Below are 22,591 nucleotides of genomic sequence, written 5' to 3' on the forward strand. Positions count from 1 at the left end.
AAGAAAATGAGTTAGGCCTCTTTTACAGTAGGACATTGCGGTTTGATGCGACATTTAAGTCACAATGCAAATTACAATGCAATGCCCCCAAAAAGTCGCAACGCAACTTAATGCCCCGTTACGGTTGCATACAGTAGAGCATACATGCAATGAAAAGTATGTTTCCAAGTCATTACTGAGCATGTGCAAACAGTCCAACGCAGCTAATAACGTGTATAACGCACTGCATGCAGTAGTTTCACTTAACGTGCAGCGTTAGTCACCAACGCAACGTGTGCACTGTGAATGGGGCATTGATTTTTCATTGCAGTGAGCTATTCTGCTTTAAATGTTGTTTTAACATGCGACTTTAACGTCACACTGTGAAAGAGGCCTTAAAGCGGAATATAACCCTGCATTTCAACTTTGCTCTAAAACATAATTTACAGTATATTATACGCAACCAGCATTTTTTTTTTTACTAGACCAGCATTGGAAGGGTTACACAGGGCTTTAAAGTTCCTGGAGATTTCTGCAGACGCATCCGAAGCTGAAATAGATACATTTTGTTTACATAAATGTATCTAAGTGTTGAATGTGACTCACTCTCTCTCACTGAGAAGGAGCTTGGAGGACAGCCAAGTGTGTAACATTTATCAATAGATACATTCAACTAAATAGAATGTATCTATCTGAACTTCTGCATCTCTCTCCACGGAACTTTAATCCTCTGTGTTTAACCCTTCCAATGCTGGTCTAGAAAAAAAAAGCTTTTTGCATAGAATATGCTGTAAATAATATTTTAGAGCAAAGTTGAAATGCAGGGTTATATTCCGCTTTAAGGTTGCAGATTTGTTAGTGATAGTGCTGAGCGTAAGTGAAGGAAAGATTACACATGGGGGTTGGTGGTATTGGAAGTAGAAGGATGTTACACATGTGCATGGTTGGGGTGGAGGAAGAAAGTAAAAATGAGCGTACAAATTTAAATATTAGATGGGGCTGTTTCTCATAAAGTGGGCTTTTGAACATGAGGAAGCACTTAACAAAACCTGAAAATTGACAAGGATGGTGAGTTTTGGAAAGGCACTGCATGGAAGGTAGTGTCTGCCAACATGAAAAAGAACCTCACGCTTTGTACGGGGAGGACATGGAAAAGGAGGTGCTGTGCATGATGGACTATTATACATGAAATGGGGCTGAAGATAGTAAGACAGTTGGAACGAACATAGATCTAGCAGTGGTGAGTGAATTATCCAGTGTGTGACAGAAGTTTCTCTGTGAGTACATGTACTACTAATTCAGTTCACAACCACTTACCACTAACCCTCACTATGCTACGGTGCAACCTAGGGAAGGGTTGTACACTTTTGTCACATAACAGATTTTTGGTCTATTTGTTTCCTTTTAAACAATACCAGTTACCTGGCAGTCCTGCTGTCCTATTTGTCTTTATCACACCAACAACAAGCATGCAGAAAATCTTGTCAGATCTGACAAGGTCAGAAACACCCGATCTGCTGCATGCTTCTTCAGGGTCTATGGCTAAAAGTATTGGATGCAGATGATCCACATGACTTCCAGGCAGCAACTGGTATTGCTTAAAAGGAAATAAATATGGCAGTCTCCTTAGTCCTCTTACTACAGTTGTCCTTTAAGTCAAGAGCCAGCTGACACTGCGGAGAGGATTGTTTGAGTTTTCTGCATTAAGAGTGCCATCGTGCAAAACTGCTAATTATAAACTCTCATTGTTCTCATCTAAAAAAAGTGTTTTTCACCAATTAACAGCCACAGAAATTAAAGTGTGTAATATTATCCTACTAGGAATACAGCCATAAAGACCGTAAACAGGTGGCTTTTAACAGTAATTCAATTCAGAGTTTGACTACAGGAGTATCAGTCTATGTAGTTGCAGGAACAACATCCAAATACAGTTACACATGTTGTACTGTTATATTGTATGGAAGTGCATTTGTTTGCAGCCCTATTATCTTGTTACCTACATGGCTCCATATCAAATAAAAATGCTCTAGCTTCCTTACAAATAATTGATCAGAAGCGTAGCAATAAGTGCAAGTGTGCAATGTGCTTGTATATTATCACATTGCGAATGCTAGTTAAACTTAAGGAGCTTTTCAGTTCTGCAACTGTGTGATCTAAATGTACTGTATATTTTGTACAGAACCCAAGTTAATGTGACCTTCTACAGCGGTCCTTTGGTTTAGCAATGATAGGTTCTATTGACCTGTATGAAAAGGCACATTTGTTATACCTTGCTGCAAATTGGCAATGATTCACAGGGTTATTTTCTGTAATGCTACAGCAATTGAGACTTCACACCCTCGCACAGCACTAATAGGCAATAAAAAAGTGCTGAACACAAAGGGTAAACTCAGAATTCCCTACAAAAACATCGGAATCACACATCAATCAGAAGTCCTAGACAAAGAACCTTGCTTTTCTTTATCTGGCTGAGTTTGCTACTAATCTATATTGCAGGTTTGTACAAAATACATGAGCACACTCTTTGTTCAGGTACCCAAAAACATTCTACTTCTATCTATGGCTATATCTGCTGTCTGCAGATGTAGCCATAGATAATGCAAAACAATATAGCACTAAGCATAAGTTTGGCTATGGGGTGGTGAAATGAGACTCCATTAGCTGCCAGGAAGTGATGGTCAATAAGATTCAAATAATTCAGAGTTCATGCAAAATTATGCAAAGTTTTTACAAATCTTTCCAGCTTGAAAATGATCAAAATCGAATTCCAGCTTTGCAGAATTTGATGAGTCCATTTGCAAGCTGCATACATTTGCATAACCCTTCCCCCTGCCTTAATATTTTCCATCTCGTTGACCATTCCCTACTGCCAGGAGATCTTGGCATAGGTACTTTCACATAATATTTATCTGAAGAAAAATGAATGTTCTTCAGGTAAATGGTTTAGCTAAAAACGGTTGACTGACCAAACTATGAAGTGAAGTGTATGCGCACCTCTAGATTTGGTGCCATTTAGCTGTTATGATGTCATCACATAAAACAAACTTGTGTTGTGTGCTGGTTTCTGAAAATGTAGATCTCAGCTGACAGTAAAGCTCTACCAAATAATAATAATAATAAGAAGAATAATAAGAATAATAATAAGAATAATAATATGGCATCCGTACATACCAATAGTGAACGTTACAGCCTAACCCACTAGCAGTACGTTACTAAGCCATTTCTAAGCACTTGTGATTTGAAAAGCTCTTGCTAATGTAATGCTATGTGTGTGATCCCACTTGAGCGATGTGATTTTGTAAAAATCCCCCATAGCATTGCATTAGCAAGAGCTTTTTCAAATCATAATAAGAAAAAGCTGCTAGTGGGTATGAGGCTGAGCCCTTCAACAATGACACCTATTTGTCATTAGAGTGAACCACCTGCTCACTCAGCTGTGGCCGAGTACCATGTCTGTAATGCAATCGATCCTAGAACGTCATCTGGAACAATTAACAAGTAATGAGTGTCTGCATGGGCTGACACGGTTCAGATAAAGTTGAACATATTCTTCATATCAGAGATTTCACCACTGTGCAAACTCATGTGAACAAAATACCGCTATCTATATATCTTACATGTGAAGAAAGTGCATTGTTCTCTACAGTATAGTCCATGAATAAATTCAATGTAAATTCAAAACTGTTGTGCTGACTGTCACAGTTATTAGAATCAGAAGTAAAATCCAGGCTTGATCATCCGTGAATCCAACAGGTCTGGAGGAATTTGGCTCTGGTGGTGGCTCTGATAAAAGAACAGAAAAGAAATAAAATGTAAACATCCCATAAGCATTACATTTGAAAAGATGTGCAATTCTAGATTATGTAAGCCATTGATCCTTTAGGGTACCCAAAACAAGTCAACAATCTTTTCTGTTTTGGTTACAATAGCCGAGAGAGGCCCTTTTGTCTCTGAGGTACTATACATGCAAACATACAGGGGAAGCTCTGCATACCAGCAGCCTATTACAGTCAGACTAGGTGAATTACTAGAATAGCCTTACAAATAAATGTCCTCTGGCAGTACTAGTCAATTCACCTGAAATATGCAGATTTGGAGCCCACATAAAATGCATTTCTTACTAGAAATGCTCTTAAAGAGGACACGTAGTGAAGATTGAGTAATTAATAATTTTTTTTTTTTTTTTTTTTTTACAATATTTATTCATAAATGTTTTAGTCAATGTTTGCCCATTGTAAAATCTGTTTTCCCCCCTTATTTACATTCTAAAATACATCACAAGGGGTGACGACCTAAACAGGGAACTGAGGTCCACAAAGAAGCGCTACGCGGAAAAGCTGGAACAGAACCTCTCCTCAAATGACTCACGAGCTGTGTGGAAAGGGCTTAAGGCTGCCACCAACGACAAGCCTCCCCCTCAGCATGCTACACCCAGCACCAGGGCCGGGCCGAGGCATAGGCTGGAGAGCCTCCAGCCTCAGGGCGCAGTGTAGGAGGGGGCGCACAATTCATTAAGCTGTCATTCCTAATTGTGTTTGAAGCAGAAAGAAATAAGAATAGGGGATACATAGCAGTGACTGCAAGCCAGATAACTAGATATTAAGGTGTTGGGGAGGTTGTGGGCCCTGTGGCGCCTCTTAGTCTAATAGCAATCAGTGAGTGACGGCTGGGGCGGGAAGGATGGAGGGGCGCACTTTGGTGTCTCAGCCTTGGGTGCTGCAGGACCTTGTCCCTGCTCTGCCCAGCACTGAACTGGCAGAGAGTCTCAGCGACTTCTACTGCAGATTTGAGAATCAGCCAGCACCTGCAGGACTCCCACAGCCGCCTGCACAACCCTCTGACTTTGACGTCCTGGGCCCAAACCCGCCCCCACCGTCAGTGAAGGAGGCGGATGTACTGAAACACCTGCTAAGGCTAAATGCTAGGAAAGCCTCTGGTCCGGATGGAGTGTCACCAGCCTGCCTAAAAACTTGCGCTCGTCAGCTTGCTCCCACCCTCTCTTCCATCCTCACGAGGTCCCTCCAGGGAGGCAAAGTACACGCGTGCTTCAAGAGGTCCACCATTATCCCTGTCCCCAAAAAGCAGGGAACCCTTGACCTCAACAACTTCAGGCCCGTGGCACTTACATCCGTGATCATGAAAGCTTTTGAAAGCATGGTGCTTCCCCTCCTTAAGCACTCCACAGAGGGACTGCTAGATCCACACCAGTTCGCATACAGAGCAAACAGGTCCACTGATGATGCCATTAACATCTGCTTGGAGCTCGTCTATGAACACCTGGATAGACCAGACTCCTACGCCAGGATCCTCCTACTGGACTTCAGCTCTGCATTCAATACCATTAGCCCCAAAATACTGCAAGACAATCTTGCCACAATAGGAGTCCACCCAACTCTACGCCTGTGGATCACGGACTTCCTCATAAACAAGTCCCAGGTTGTTAGGCTGGGCACCATCTCCTCACAACCTAGGACCACCAACACAGGAGCCCCACAAGGCTGCGTCCTGTCGCTGTTTCTGTTCTCTCTGTATACAAATAACTGCAAATCCACGTCACTCGGTAAAAGTAATCAAATTTGCTGACGGCACGACCATTGTCGGTCTCATCACCAATAATGATGAGGAAGAGTACCGCCACCAGGTTGAAGGTGTCTGTCACTGGTGCAGAGAGAACGGATTGGTCCTAAACACAGCGAAAACTGTGGAGATTGTTGATTTCAGGAGATGCGCCTCCACCCCGCCCCCAATCTGCATCGATGGCAAGGAGGTGGAAAGAGTCCCCAGCGTCCGCCTTCTGGGCACAACCATCTCAAATGACCTGAAGTGGAAGGCCAACACTGCCTCCACACAGAGGAAAGCCCAACAGAGACTTTTCTTTTTCCGCCAACTAAAAAAGTTTGGTATGGCCCAAAAACTTCTGACAAACTTCTACTCCGCTACAATCGAATCTGTCCTATGCTCTTCCATCCTGGTTTGGTATGCCAGCTCCTCTGCCAGCGACAGACTCAAACTGCAGAGGGTCATCAGATCAGCGGAGAGGATCATCGGGAGACCCCTCCCCTCTCTGGACCTTCTTTACCATTCCAGGCTGTTCTCCAGAGCATTAAAGATCACCAACGACCCCTCACACCCAGGCCATCGCTTCTTTAGTCAGCTCCCCTCGAGCCGGAGACTCCGGTTCCGGTCCATCTTCACCAAGACCTCAAGGCATAAAAACAGCTTCTTTCCCTCGGCCGTCAACCTTCTGAACTGCCCAGCCCCACACCACAACACCATGCCGGCACTTAGGCACTCTACACACAGATAGACGGCGCTCTAGCTCAAGCTGACTTTTTTGGATGTTTTTTTGGGTTGTAACTTATGCTACATTGTCTCTCTGCAAATGTTGTGTTCCTTTCTAACTGCTTGATTTGTCCTGTATCTGTATCTATATCCTGTATCAGTACCCTGTACGTGCCAAGCCCAATTCCGGGCACGACCCAGTCGTGCTTGGCGATTATAAAGATTCTGATTCTGATCTTTAGTCCTGCCACGTGATATAATTCATGGAATAGTAGTTTATTGAGCATTCTATGCATAGAGAAACTGCTTGCTTGGCCACTGGAAACCGCCATTATTTACCATAATGCAGTGGACATCACACTGTGGTAGGGGTTTCACCACAATATCATGTGGATGTCCATGATCTATTTGAGGAAAAGGTAAAGATTTCTTATGGGAAATGGGGTATTGGCTACTGATTGGGCTGAAGTTCAACCCCATTTTGAAGTTCCTCTTTAAGGCTCCCTTCGCACTATGTTGCAATGGACAATATAATTGCATCAAAATTCAATGCAATTATATTTCAATGATGCTTTTACACTGGCGTGTTTGTGGTGCAATGCAGTCTGTCGGGATAACACCAGAGGCGGCCTTAGAGTAAGTGAGGCCTGGGACGAGTGTCATATGCGGGGCCTAGAGCCAGAAGTGTAGGCCATCTACCATACCACAATGCTCACGCGCTTATCCACTTCTAATGCAGTACACCTTATTATTGTTCAAAAACAATTAAGTTTATTAAAGGCCACTAAGTTAACCAATAATTGGGGATGGGTACTAAGCTGGCTGGGGAGCTAGGGATGGGTACTGAGCTAGCTGGGGTGCTACAGATGGGTACCAGGCTGGCTTGGGAGCTAAGGATAGGTAGAAGCTAGCTGGGGAGATTGGGATAGATACAGGCTGGCTGGGAAGCTAGGGGTGTGTACCAGACTGGCTGGGGGTGGTTGCTAGGCTGAATGGAGAGCTGGGGAGCTCCCAGTGGATTTTCTGCACTAGCACCAGGGGACAGGGTGATATGTGTTGTGTCTGTTGGCTTGACTTTGCTAGTTGGCTGATTCTGTTGGTGGTATTGTAGAGTCTTTACCTGTTTAGCAAATTCCAAAATATGATGCTACTGAGTCCTGTGAGAGGTTGATTGCCGCAGACTCGCAGTGGTTGGCGCTGGGTCGGCGGTATTATGCATGCCCATGGCCGGGAGTGCTATGTGCTTGGCGTAAATCATGATGTCATAGCTCAGCTGTCCCTCTTTTGGAGGGACAGTCAGTCCCTCTTTGGGAGCCCTAACCTTCTTTCCTCCTCATTTGTCCCTCTTTCAGGACTTTGTCCTCCCCGACCCGCTCTGATAACACTCTGCATGTAGTGCATTACCTGTCCACACCGGTAATACAGTCCACCGGTCTATGGACTGTATGCTGCACTGTATGTGTTGCATCACATAGAAAATGCACAATGCAACTTTTCATCATAGAGGGTATAATTTTATTAAAAATAAAAATTTGCCCATCAATGCTCTTTTTTTTTTTTTGCAGTCTGAGGCCTCTTTCCCACAAGCAGTTGATAGGCAGTGAAATGCCTCTCAAACTCTCACAGCCGCTTGCTGCTGCCTGGCAACTGTTTGCTGCTGCTTGATAACTGTTTAATGCTGCCTGGCAACTGCTTGCTGAGCACACAGTTCAACTGCCGGTGGAAGAGAGGCCTCAAATTGAAAGCATGGGGGGGGGGGGGGGGGGTGAATTGTGTCTAGTGCTTAGGCAGAGTTTACCTATAGCATAAAGTTTTAACCTGCAAACCCTGGGTTCCACATTACTGTTTGGCACTAAGAAATACTAGTCAATTAAAAATCAGCAGAGTTAGTTGCAGTAAAAGAGAAGCCAATTCTTAGCTATGGGCTACTGCATTATATGCACAATCACTGTTCTGTGTGTTTGCAGAATCAGCCCATGTGTACAGAAATGGATTAAGATGTAACGGGCCCTAGACAAGGTAGTAGATTTTGGGCCCCCTTGTGGTCCTTTTGTTAAGCTGGAATGTAAAGAGGTCAAAGAAGTTGTCAGGTGGGCCCCTTGACACCCACAAGGGCCCAAAGCACCTGCCTAGGTTGCCTGGTGGATGATCCTGCTCTTCATGTGTGTAACTAACACTCCTACACATGTTGCTGAAATTAGATCACTGTGTTAACATATAGGCCTAGTGCACACCACGCTCGTTCGGCAGCGTTTTGTGATCCGCTTGCGGCTGTGGATACGCCTGGTTAATGTATTTCAATGGGGGTGTGCACACCAGAGCGGGAGGCATTTTGCAGAAACGCATACTCCCGGGCTGCTGCAGATTTTGGATTGCGGAGGAGTTTCTGCCTCCAATGTAAGGTATAGGAAAACCGCAAACCGCTCTGAAAATGTAAATTGATTCTGATTGATTCGGATTCTGAAAAACGGCAGTTCAGAGCGGTTTTGCAGGCGTTTTTGTTACAGTAGCTGTTCAGTAACAGCTTTACTGTAACAATATATGAAATCTAGTACACAAAAACGCTTCACAAAACCGCAAAATGCTAGCTGAAACGCTACAGAAAAATAAGAAAAAGCGTTTCAAAATCTGCTAGCATTTTGCGGATCTGCTAGCGGTTTTTGGTGTGCACTGGGCCATACACACTATTTTCAATGGTAGGTTGTGATTTACATACCACAGTCTGGCAAAGGTTGCAGGCAGTTCAGTTTTCCTGAGAGACATCTGCATAATGAACAACTTTGGAGTACCCATTCTCCATTAAGGATACCACCGGCACAATGTCTGAAAGCAAAAAACAAACAAACAACCATTATTATGCTTGGTGTCAAAGTGAGGATAGCTGAAAAATAAAATAGCAAGAGTCACATGCAAACCTCTATTGCAAGTATTACGTTTTATTAAAGTTGACACAGTCTGAATCTTTTAGGGTCCTTTCTCACTGTGCAATACCATTGCAACCAGGGTTGTAGCAATAGGGGGGGGGGGGGGGGGGGGGACACAGAGGTTACGACCGCATCAGGGCCCTTAGGCCAGAGGGGCCTCGAAGGGCCCTCCCTCAACTTCAGTATTAGCTCTCTATTAGTCCTGTGACTTCTATAGATACTTTGACTACTGGTAATCATTAACAAACTGCTTCCCATCCCCTTCTTGCACCTCTGACACTGTAGTAGCCATTGGCAGGATTTGGAGCGCCGCATCAATTGTTACGTATACAGTGTTTAGGGGGCCCCAATGTAAAACTTGCACCGGGGCCCACAGCTCCTTAGCTACGCCACTGATTGCAACAATGCCAAAAGTCGCATCACGTGTAAAAAAAAAAAAAAAAAAAAAAAAAGTGCGGCATGACCATGTGGTCAAGCATACAGCAAAATGAAAGGGTGATTCTGGTTCCTCCTGCAGTCTACCAATCCAGCATAGAGTTCTTACTGTGAACGAGCATATATGTACTGGGCATGCACAAATAATGTCCATGTATGGCCAGTAGAACAAAGTCACTCATTCATGTTTTTTTCCCCTCCATGTATGAGCGCTTTGTTCTACTGGGCATGCACAGACCTGACTGGTGCATGCCCAGTAAGGATGCTCTCATTCATCAGTTTAAAAAAGAAGAAAAAAGGCTCCAGGAGCAGCTCACCATAGCCTTAAACGATCAACTTTTAATGATATTCATTTAAAATAATTGCATGCAATCGAAGACAAAAACAGCAATAATACTTATCAGGCACATGACATGTTGGAGGTGCGGAGGAGAGTCGACGGCTGTTTCGCCCCACAATTAGGGCTTTCTCGAGACCGATGCTCTCATTCACGACCGGGTGTGGGGTCCAGTGTGAGGTGAATGGGTGAAGCGAGTCCCTACACTAGATCGGTGGGCTGTAGGAGGATTCTGAGGCTTCCCACTACTGGGGTAAAAATGTTAATTCTTTTTAGGCCTCTTTCACAGTGGGACATTGCGTTTTGGTGCAACGTTAAAGTCGCACCGCAAACATACAACGCAGCCAAAAAGTCACAACGTAGCGTTACCATCGCATACAGCATGTACAGTAGGAAATACAGGCAACGAAATGTATGTCTCAAAGTCATTACTGAGCATGTGAAAACAGTCTAACGCAGCTGATAACGTATATAATGCACAGCATGCAGCACTTTCACTTAACGTGCAGCGTTAGACACCAATGCAACGTGTGCACTGTGAACAGGGATTTGATTTTTCATTGCAGTGCCTTCTTCTGCGTTAAATATTGTTTTAATGTGCGACTTTAACGTCGGACTGTGAAAGAGGCCTTAAAGGACAACTGTAGTGAGAGGTAAATGGAGGCTGCCATATTAACTTCCCTGTAATATACACACTGTCTGTCCTTGTATTGCTTTTGTTTGTGTTTGTTAAGCAACTGCCAAGACAAATTCCTTGTAAGTGCAAACTTACTTGATTCTGATTCTGATAAGCAATACCATTTGCCCAGCTATCTTGCTGATCCTCTCCCTCGAATACTTTTAGCAATTGACTCAGAGGGCTGGTGCACACCAAAAACCGCTAGCAGATCCGCAAAACGCTAGCAGATTTTGAAACGCTTTTTTTTATTTTTCTATGGCGTTTTGCTAGCGTTTTGCGGATTGCTGCTGCGGTTTTCAGTATAGTAGATTTCATATATTGTTACAGTAAAGCTGTTACTGAACAGCTTCTGTAACAAAAACGCCTGCAAAACCGCTCTGAACAGGCGTTTTTCAGAGCGGTTTGCGTTTTTCCTATACTTAACATTGAGGCAGAAACGCATCCGAAATCCAAAAAATGCCTCACCCAGGCATTTTTCGTTTCTGCAAAACGCCTCCCGCTCTGGTGTGCACCACCCCATTGAGATACATTGACCAAGCAGATCCGCAGCCGCAAGCGGATCTGAAAACGCCCAAAAAGCCGCTCGGTGTGCACCAGCCCTAAACAAGTATATGCAGATCAGGTGTTTCTGACATTATTGTGAGCTCTGACAAACTTAGCTGCATGCTTGTTTCTGGTGTGATTCGGACACTACTGCAGCCAAATAGATCAGCAGGGCTGCCAAGCAACTGGTTTAGGGCTGGAACCCACAGGAGCGCTTTTGGCAGCGTTTTGGCAGCACTGCGATACGCTAGCAGTTTGCCAAAACGCTGGGCTAATATTAATGGATGGGGCAACTTCCACAGGAGCGTTTGCGTTTCTCAGAAACGCAAACGCAGGACCTGCAGCATTTTGGTAGCGTTAGCGCTTCAATGTAAAGTATTGAACCGCTAGCGGAAACGCTCAGCAAAACCTAAACTGAGTGGTTTTGCTAGCGTTTTGCGGTTCAGCACACTGTAACAAAATGAAAAATAATTCACAGGACCAATCAGGATAAAAACGCAAAACGCAAAACGCTGGGCAAAAAAATACAATGTTGCAAAACACGACCAAAAACGCGCATGAATCCGCTCAGACAAAACGCTAGCGGTTGCGGTTTGCGTTTGCGGATTTCAGTGGGTTCCAGGCCTAAATGTGTTGATCCCAAAATTATCATTTATAACAGTACTTTTTCTGTCAAACAGCTTGATAGATGGCCTACTTACAAACAGGATCCATAGAACACTTACTTTGGCCACTTTTCAAATTCACAAAGACGTCCTGTGTATTCATAAGGGCAGATACAGAATGCTCCCAGGAAACACATCCCTCCATTATAGCAACAATGCTTCTTTGTTTTTTGACCTATCAGAAGAAAAGCAAGTTCAGGGTTTATCGGATGGAAAAAATAAAAAAAAACACCCCAAAAACCAACAGTTAAAAATGTTAGCCAAAAATGAAAGACAGTAGCTTTGTTACATGCTCCAAGCTAAACTTATGTAGGTTTTATTAAAAGAACATGCAGGAAACATCTCATCCTTTCAGTTTACATTGAAAGACAGGGTAATGTCACTTTGTACCATTCAAGTATGCATCCTTTTCATAAGCAAGGCTCTTCTAGAGCTCATCTCCAGTGAAAATGTTTTAGTCCAGTTGTGGATAGTTTGCAAAGTGTTTAAAGTGTACCTAAGGCAATTTTGGAGAAAGAGTGAGATAGTCCATAGCGCCCAACTGTCCCTTTTTTGGAGGGACAGTCCCTTTTTGGGAGCCCTGTCCCTCTGTCACACTCATTTGTCCCTCTTTCAGGACTTTGTCCCCCTTTCTATATAAATATATATATTTCTATACTAAAAATGTGTTTGATTGACTCTAAACTTTATTCCCATCCTTTAAATTGATAGATTACTAATTTTAAAATGTTACTATGAAGGAAAATGAACCAGGATAGAAAGGACCAGTGTGGTTTGAATTATAAAACAACATTTTTCTTATGAAATTTTTATGGTGTGCGTGACTAGAGGCGTGGTGAGGGCGTGGCAGGGGCATGGCTTAAGTGTCCCTTTTTCTCATCTCAAAAAGTTGGGAGGTATGAGATACTTACCTCAGTAGGGGGAAGCCTTTGGGTAATCCATAGATTTCCCCAACCCCCACGAGTTTGCCATTCCAGTGCTGGGACCCTCTGAACCTATTTGACAAGGGCTTGTTAAATAGGTTGGTGTAGCAATCCAGCTTTTCCCCCGTGCACTGTGGCTCTGTGCTAATGCCGCTGGCATGGGCCATCAGTGCGCCTACATAGTGCGGCCACACTCATTCTTAGATGGAGAAGAAGAAAGTGGTCCTGGTGACCAGCAGTGGGCTCAAATTACTTCGAGGAAGCCTCTGGAGGACCCAGAGGCTTTGCTCTACTGATGTAAGGAGGATCTATTTTTTTTCTTTGTTCTCACAGGTTTGCTTCACATAACGTGTGTTTTTATTACTGTCCTGTAACATATTTCTGAGAACTCCCCTCATTCCCTTTCCAGGCAAGAAATTAGGAAAGATGGAACAGGAAAAAAAACAAACCAAAAAACAAAACAAAAAGAACTTACTGTCAGTGATGCCATAAAAAGGAATTGAATCCACTGGTTTGCCTGTGGTCCTTGATGTGGTATTAAGGGAGTGTTGTATGTATAAGCTTTTGTTTGAATCAGATTTCAAATTTGTATGACAAAACAATCCTTTACATGGAACACCTAGATAAAAAAACAAAACAAAAAAAAAAAAGTACAATAAGCATTTGACACAACAATTAGGGTCCTTTCACACTATGCACATTGTATTCGCAGAGGTGGCAAAATCTCACATCACCTGGTAGAAATGCAATGCAAAGTAAATACACACATTGGCAAGTAAACACACAGCATGTGGTGCGTAAAGGGGCCCATACACCTAACGATTTTACCGCCGAAATACGGCCGTTTCGATCACAGCCTCACTGTATGGGTGTACCAGACTGCCAATGTGCCCTGTGACTTTTCCACAATGTTGAGGTGCGATTGAAGAGTAATCACATTGCAATGTAAGGATCCTAAAAGCAGTGTGGTTACAGACCACAATAATAGTTTGACAGAGTTTCCGATTAGCGTGGAGCTCAGAATCCATTGAATATGCAGTTTCTAATTCAACCAGTCAAGAGAATTGGAACTTTGCAGGAAGCCAATCAGTGGCGTAGCTAAGAAGCTGTGGGCCCCGATGCAAGTTTTACAGTGGGGCCCCCCAAGCACTCTAGACATAACAATTGATACGGCGCACAAAAAACCTGCCAATGGCAACTACAGTGTCAGAGGTGCAAGAAAGGATTGGGGAACAGTTTGTTAATGATTACCACTATTCTAAGTATCTGTAGAAGTGATTATTATGAGCATAGGACCAATAGAGAGCTAATACTGCAGTTGAGGGAGGGCCCTTCGGGGCCCCTCTAGCCCGAGGGCTCCGATGCGGTCGCAACCTCTGCAACCCCTATTGCTACACCCCTGAAGCCAATTATATGTGGCCCTGTAAAGTTATGTTCTTCTGGAGGCAGATACTGGTCCCAGTCAGTGAGAGGAATATTTATCTCAGCAATGGTTGTCCCACGCCTACTCCAGGCAATTATAACCTACGTACACAAAATACAATGCCTTCTCTACATGCCATAACATGCACATTACTTTTAATATGAAGATTGCCGTGGCAACATGACACATTATCCAGCAATGCATTGTAGAAAGGGCGTTTGGATAACTTGGTCTAGCACAACACCAAAATGTGAACATACTTGTACAACTGTGTGAACAGTGCATTGCGTTACCATTAGCAATGTGCAGTATGATTGTACCCCATCACTAAATAAAGTGAGGGTTTCTCAGTGTAGGTTTCTGGTAGTCTTGGATTAGGCATATGTTAAGCATGCCCAATCCAAAAGTACCAGAAACCTACAGTGAGAAACCCTCTGATCGTTCTTTCATAATACACCCAAAACCATTTTCATGATCAGAATGAGATGTTTGCAGGGCCGCATTTACCATAAGGCACTGTAGGCACGTGCCTACAGGCGCCTCATGATAGAAAGGTGCTCACTCCCCAAGTACCTCCCTCCTTCCCAATGCAGAGTCCTTAGTAGAGTGTAAATGAAAGGCTACTCACCCAGCTCTTGACATTCCACTGACAAGATCTCCCTTCAGTCAGAGGCACCTCTAGCTACCTAATACTGAGGTTCCTCCAGCTGCCTAATACTTGGGGGCACCTCTAGGTACTTAACACCGAGGGTATTTCTGGCTACCTAATGCTAAGGGACGCCTGTAGCTACCTATGACGGGAAGTAGGGGAGAGGTGACAACTGTGCCAGCCAGCACACTTGCAGAGCGATTTGCTGGGGGTTTGTTGGTTAATAGAGGGTGAAGTGTAGGGTGCCAGGACATCTGTGCCTATAGGCTCCTGAGATCTTAATCCGGGCCTGGCTGTTTGTATTGCTTGTAGGAGTGTTCCTTTATAACCTTTCTGAAAAGCTCAAACATTGGCTAACATTAATTTTTCAAAAGTTAGAAAGCAGGAAGCTGGATTGTAGCACAGAGGGAATGAAGATAAAACACAGACAATATATCTTACCGTAGCCAAACTTGATAACGTATTTCGCAACAATACTAAAGCTTATCAGAAACCTATAAAACACAAATCAAGGACACATCGTTACAATCCAAAGGCAACGTTACATTACATCACAGATTTAATAGCTTTCAGGTTACTATAAGATTAGGTTATATAGCTACACATTCTCAGTTCATCTCAGGTCTTCAAGGACCACATAGAAATCATTCATCATTAAAGCAAATCTGTCATAAGTGAAATATGGAGGTGTCATTGCTGTCCTCCAATACTTGCTAATTTTCTGACTGTAATGCTGATCCTCTGTTTATAACACAAAGGAGAGCAGCAGCCACAGCCTCCATTAATCTCAGGCCAGTTTTGCTTTATGGCTACTTACACACCAAGACGTTGCGTTTTAGAGGACGTTATGGTCGCATAACGTGCCCCTAATGCAACGTATGGTGATGTTGAAGTTGGACGTCAGATTGAGCCGCGTTATGCAGCTCTCAAAGCAGCCGCTCCAGGTTAGTGATAGGAAGTCCGGATCTTTTTAAGGATTCGGATCATTTAAATCGGATCATTGAAAAGATCCGGATTTTTGAACCGAATAATTTGAATCATTTTACTAGGAAAGCAGACTGGGTGAAATGACTAGCAGGACAGGACTTTCCCTGCACTGTACATTCTGTATGTTCCTGTTTCTTCTAGACAGACATCCACTGTGAACCGAATATTTAATTGTGATGATCCGGATGATTCGACTCACAAAAAAGATCCGGATCAAATAAACCATTCGTTCATGATCCGGACAACACTACAGTCCTACCACGAGTCTCTGCAGTGCAGTGAATATTAATTAGCCATGTGGCTGGCCGCAGAGGAGGAGGGGAGACCTCCTCCTCCAACATTACTGAGCATGTGCAAGCAGTCAAACGCTGCTTAGCCCAGTATAACTTACAGCATGCAGCACTTTGTTTAAACATGCTGCGTTACTATCTAACGCAACGTGTGCACTGTGAACAGCACATTGATTTTACAGTGCTGTGAGTTAGGCTGCGTTACTGGCTGCTGTAACGTGGGACTTTAACGTCCCACTGTGAAACCAGCCTCAAAGGATACTCCGATTTAGTACCAAACTCTTCAGAACACACATTTTCATTACACAACCCATTTTGTATCTGAATGCAATTACATAGCCATTCAATTTTAAAGGTTTAATAAAGTCAAAGGGCTGGTCCACACGGATTGCTAGGGAATCTTGCGGCTCAGATTTTTAACTATTGCATTTTGAGATTTCCATTTGGAAGAATGAGAATCAAAATGCGATCACAGACAAAATGCTACATGCAATGTATCCAGGCAGGGCCGTAACTAGAGAGGAGCAGCCCCGCGATCGCAGGTGGGCCCAGAGCTGTTTTGGGCCTTAACGGCTAACCTTCCCTTCCTCCAATACAGGGGAATATACTTCAGATTAGGTGTTTTTGTGGCTACACTTTGCTCTCATGAATTCTACTTACGCCACGGAATGTGTTTGTGATTTATACAAATTGCAGATGGAGAAAGAATGGTCTCATAGGGACACATTGTACACTTTGCTGATCGCCATCGCCAGCGATGCAGGGGAGGGGAAGTGTCCAATGGAGTATAAAACTTAGTTAAAAAACAAATAAAATGGAAATAAAGAGACGGCTTACCTCTATGACATTGGATTGTATCATAAAATGCAAGTTTTATTGAGCGCTCCAGAGCAGGGGTTTACAGCTGCCCAGAATCCCCCCCTCATACCAGGGCCCGTGCAGTGTCTGGGGACAGGCACAAGTTGAGACACCAGAATATCTACAGGCATCCTGCAGCTCACAGCACTGCCCCCTTTCTCTCCCTGCTACAGGTGACTTTGGATGGAGCAGCAGCGTGTGTACAGAGCAGGGAGTAGCTCTGTCAGGTATGAGCACAACCCTGTGCCCTGCAGGGTGAATGCTTCACTTTCCCCTTCATTAGCAATGTTGGCTGTCCTCATTATTATCTGTATCCAAACTGCTCCTGATCGATCCTGTTGTCGATCGGGAGTAGATCGAACATTCAAGAAATAACTGACAGATCCTGTCAGTCAGACAGGAAATTGCATTATGTTTACCCAGCATGATGACCTACCATATTATTATACTGTATTGTGCGTGGCTGAGGGAGACCTTTCAGGGAGACCTTTCAGGGATCCCCCCCCCCCCCCCCCCCTGAAAATCCTGTGTTTGCCCCTGCGGTTGTCCGCGTTTCAAGTTACTGTCACTTCAGTCTGATGAAGTGGGCATAGACCTACAAAATGTGCTGCCAGTACTTATACCAGAAAATTTGTACTTATATATCAATAAATTTGAGGCTTTGATCCAGTGTTATCATAAAAGCTAAGCCATCTCTTTATTTCCATTTTATGGGTTTTTGTAGTTGTAAAACTGTGAGGGCTTATTCACACCTAGGGCATTTTGCTGGTTTTTTTTTTTAAGCGTCAGCAATTTTCAAAAATCGCCCTAAAAGCACTTGTGCAATGATTCCCTATAAGAGAGTTCACATCTAAAGGTTCATTTCCGATCCACTCAGCAAAGCGTTGCCTGTACCATTTATAGGGTGACTTTGCTACAATGGAAGGTAAAGGAAAAACGCCAAACGCTCACAAAATCGCTTTGCGTGGCGATTGCGCTTTTAAGAATACATTGTATTTATTATTTTCTGGGTCAAAGAGTTCACTTCCTGTCTTGCGTCAGGAAGGGACAAAACAAATCATTCTGCTAAAGCACTTTGAAAAGCGCTTTACACAAAATCATAGCGCGTAGGTAAGCGCCGGAAGTGGGGGAAAAAAAAAAAATCACTCAAAATCGCAAAACTCGGCTGTCAGCGATTTCAAGTTTAGATGGGAACAAGGCCTGACAGCAGGAACACAATGCTATGGATCAGGAAAACCAGCGCCACATGTTATCCGCGTGTTGCATAGAGTCAATTAAAAGTATGATTCACTTTACCATAATGCGGACATTTTGTGGTAATGCACTGCATGATGCCACAGGCCGTTACATCGCAACGCACCTGCCACACTGTGAACGTCGCATAGATGATGCATTGCAGTGCAGCAAGCTGCATTACAAAGTGGTCATGATGCTGCATCCAAATGCACTACTGTGAATGTAGCCTACAGTGTGTACAAGCACAGTTGGCTGAAATGCATGGTTACCTGTTGATTTGTCAGGTATTGAATTAATGAATAGTTTCCAAATTTGAAAAACCCTGTGCAAAGTTGCAGACCAGTCCAGAGAAATTCAAAATTCAGCCAATTCTAGAAATAACAGGTAGGGATGATCAATGAGATGCAAGTATTTCTGCGTTCATGCAGATCTATGTAAATATTATGCAAATATATGCAGCTTGAAAATAGACCAACAATTTTTATACCTGGATGGGACTTGATTGGTCCATTTTCAAGCTGCATGTATTTGCATAAAAATATTTGCATCCAAGTAATTATCCCCGGTAGCAAGCCATGATTCATTACATTTTCTCACCCAGCAAGGGGAAAAAAAAAAATAAAAAAAAAATAAAAAAAAGTACTTAGGGCTGGAACCCACAGGAGCGCTTTTGGCAGCGTTTTGGCAGCACTGCGATACGCTAGCAGTTTGCCAAAATGCTGGGCTAATGTTAATGGATGGGGCAACTTCCACAGGAGCGTTTGCATTTCTCGTAAATGCAGGACGTGCAGGATTTTGGGAGCGTTAGCGCTTCAATGTAAAGTATTGAAACGCTAGCGGAAACGCTCAGCAAAACCTAAACTGAGCGGTTTTGCTAGCGTTTTGCGGTTCAGCACACTGTAACAAAATGAAAAATAATTCACAGGACCAATCAGGATAAAAACGCAAAACGCTACGCACCCGCTGGGCAAAAAAATACAATGTTGCAAAACACGACCAAAAACCCGCATGAATCCGCTTGCAAACCGCTCAGACAAAACGCTAGCGGTTGCGTTTGCTGATTTCAGTGGGTTCCAGGCCTAAGGCTATGTTCACAGGGACTTCCTGCTCTGCGTATTTTGTAAAAACAGAATGGACGGGAAAAGTCATATTGCATATTATGAGTGCAGTGCTATGCACATTATACAGCACTGCATGCATTGCATTATGCCGATGTATTCCACTGCATGGCTAATACGCTGATGTGAATATGCCCTCACAATATACTGTAACTGTATCGTTTCAGCAATATGATTATATTATCTGATGCAACACACCGCAATGTGTCACAGGGAACAGAGCTGAAAAATCTGGTAGGAAGAATGGTAATGCCAAATTTAATTGGGGACTATTTAGCATTACTTTTTTCCTTCAAGGAGGATGAAAGAGTATTTTGGTGAAAACCAGCAACTGTGAAAAAACACAGAAGAAACGTTTATTGAATGAAAGGCTTTTACCTGCATAATATATCTCAACATATACCATGCAGAAAAGTAGTTAGCGTACCAGAGATCTTAATTATTAAAGATTTTATACTTACCCGGGGTTCCGTCCCACCCCATAAATACGTGTGGGTCCCATGCCGTCCTCCTGCGTTCTGCCATTCAACTGTGGTCAGCCCAGAGTACTGGCTCAGTTGGGTACAGTCCAAGTCTTCTGCACATGCTCAGTAGACCCGGACTGACACGACTGAGCAAGTTACCGGGGCTGATCGCGGCTGAATGGCAGACTGTGGGAGGACGGTGCAGGACTTAGACGTGTTTATGGGGTGGGACAAAGCCCTGGGTAAGTATTAAATCTTTAGTAACTAAGATCTCTGGTTTACTTTAAAAGGACAACTGAAGAGAGAGGTATATGGAGGCTGCCATGTTTATTTCCTTTTGAGCAATACCAGTTGCCTGGCAGTCCTTATGATCCTCTGCCTCTAATACTATTAGCCATAGCCCCTGAACAAGCATGCAGAAGATCAGGTGTTTCTGACTTTAAAGTCAGATCTGACAAGACTAGCTGCATGCTTGTTTCTGGTGTTATTCAGATACTACTGCAGAGCAGGGATGAGCAGAAACTACGCCAGTGCAAATTTACGCATCGTAGTTCGTAGGTGAAGTTTCAAAACTACGCTTATGAATTACACGTAGCGAAGCACTGCTACGCGTAGTTTATGCTCACTATGCATAGTTAACAAGTGTATTGCATAGTGAACTACGAATGCGTTACTCGTGGCTAATTTTCCGCATGCAGTTGTACGCTTACAAATTTACGCATTGGGGAAAGAGGAATGTACGCATAGAAGAGTTCCTGGTATACGCGTTTAAAAGAGGAATTCATGCGTAAAATTTTCTGCATACGGGCATAAGCATCCGCAAACACTACGCTTTGCACTACGCGTAATTGCATATTTTAATGCGTAGTCTACGAAACAAATATTTGATTTTGAAGCCGTAGTTTGGTGAAGCGTAATTGCGTAAAACTACGCGTAGTTCCAGTGTAGCGAAGTTGGCTGACTACGACCATCCTTGCTGCAGAGAAATAGACCAGCAGGGCTGCCAGGCAACTGGTATTGATTAAAAGGAAATAAATATGGCAGCCTCCGTATACCTCTTACTTTAGTTCCCTTTTAAGGTTAGCTGTCAAAGGCTCCCTTTACACAGGTAATGCAGCTTTTATCCTATGGATGAGGTCTGGAACCCACTAGCAGTATATTACTAAGCGTTTGTGATTTGATAAGCTCTTTTTTTTAATGTAATGATGCGCGTGTGTGTGGTCACACTAGAGGGATGTGATTTTATAAAAATCCCCCATAGCATTGCAGTAGCAACAGCTTTTCAAATCACTAGCGATTAGAAAAGGCTGCTAATGGGGTTGAGCCCTTAGATTGACTAGATGTGATCATTCAGTCTGGCTGAACACTTGCTTTTCAGTCTATGGAAAGTGGAATTATGCCATTGCCTAGTACACTCATCCAATTTTGATTAGCCAATTTTACCACTTTCATGTAGTATGAGGGCTTCCTGCACAATCTGTTCAAAGTATTCAATATCTGTTGGCCCTCATACTACATGGAGGTGGTAACATTGCTCAGTGATTGGCCAATCAAAATTGCATGCGTGCATACATACTTTGTGGCAGTTGAATTAGAACTTCACACAGGGCCTATGTCTGAGGCCTCCTTTCCACTGACTGTTTATAGGCAGTGAAATGCCTCTCAAACTCTCACAACTGCTCACTGCTGCCTAGTAACTGCTTGCTGAACACACAGCTCAACTGTCCGTGGAAAGGAGGCCTGATGTGGAAACTAATGATTAACAAATTAATTGATCAAGCATTTAGGCCTCTTTTCCAGGAACCGTTGAGCTGTGTGCTCAGCAAGCAGTTACCAGGCAGCAGTGAGCAGTTGTGAGAGTTTGAAAGGCATTTCACTGCCTATCAACAGTTCGTGGAAAAGAGGCCTGACTTCCAAATCTGATTAGCCCTGTGCAAACGTTTTGCCTCAGCCTCTGCCAATTTCAGGGATTTGTATCATAAAAAAAAAAAAATGCTACTCAGTACTCAATGTCCAAATCTAAAGCTCTAACACACAGCAAATACACTTCAGTCAGTTTAGAACAGCCCACAGAATGAAAAATGATGCCGGAGTGGTTTTTATGGGTTACAGAAATGTGCATTATTCTTTGCCTTACTAAAAAAAATGATCTATCTGTGCACTGAATAAAATATCACATCTGATAAAAGAAATCCTTTAGGATACTCACACAATAACTGTGATAAATTGCATCAAAATCTGTTAAGTTAAGTTGAAGAAACCATCACCAGGCGAGCAGACTTACCTTATGAATTGCATTTTTTGTCTCTGAAGTTGGATCCTTCTCTAATGCTTTGATTATCCAAAGTATCTTGACTGAAACACAGTAAAGCTAATAGTTAAACTGTACCTGAGAATCTGCTGAAATAGCCTCAGCTCCTCAGAACTGGCTAGCTGGTACTGAATGGAAGACTCCTCCTACATGGCCCAGGTATTCAATGTCATTAACATGTCTTTTGCACTTTCAGTTGAATCCCTACCCCCCTACTTTGTTTTGTGTAAGTCACAATTCTGTTATTCATGTATGTTAATCACCTTGTTTACATTGTAAAACACAGGGCTTCTTTACTTTTTGTTTCAAAGATGGAGGAATACATTCTCCTTGATGTTTTGTAAGTAAGCTAATACTGATTCCAAAAGTGGAACTGAAGAACTTAAAATAACTTACCTGGCGCTAGCGCAGGAAGCTATTGCGTGTGGGAATGCGAAGAAAGATACGCGTGGCTCGGGGCGTGAAAAGCAGTTGCCGTCGACTTACAA

General features: G+C 43.3%; 1 protein-coding gene across 2 annotated transcripts in view; it reads right to left on the reverse strand.

Moving 5' to 3' along the window:
• Positions 1 to 808: 808 nt before the first annotated feature.
• LOC137553138 (cryptic family protein 1B-like) overlaps positions 809 to 22,591 on the reverse strand; it is a 30,688-nt gene continuing 8,905 nt past the window's right edge. The window contains exons 2-7 of one of the 2 annotated variants that reach the window (XM_068271433.1): positions 22,077 to 22,147; positions 15,281 to 15,333; positions 13,243 to 13,386; positions 11,905 to 12,019; positions 8,978 to 9,084; positions 809 to 3,762 (exon numbers count right to left, since the gene is read on the reverse strand). In XM_068271433.1, coding sequence (XP_068127534.1) covers positions 3,644 to 3,762; positions 8,978 to 9,084; positions 11,905 to 12,019; positions 13,243 to 13,386; positions 15,281 to 15,333; positions 22,077 to 22,090 — 552 coding nt within the window. In that variant the 5' untranslated portion in view covers positions 22,091 to 22,147 and the 3' untranslated portion in view covers positions 809 to 3,643. Of the gene's footprint in view, positions 3,763 to 8,977; positions 9,085 to 11,904; positions 12,020 to 13,242; positions 13,387 to 15,280; positions 15,334 to 22,076; positions 22,207 to 22,591 lie in introns of those variants that run through there. The other variant, XM_068271434.1, reaches the window with a different exon arrangement.

The sequence above is a fragment of the Hyperolius riggenbachi genome, chromosome 1 (assembly GCF_040937935.1).
Source record: "Hyperolius riggenbachi isolate aHypRig1 chromosome 1, aHypRig1.pri, whole genome shotgun sequence".
NCBI classification, from domain to species: Eukaryota; Metazoa; Chordata; class Amphibia; order Anura; family Hyperoliidae; genus Hyperolius; species Hyperolius riggenbachi.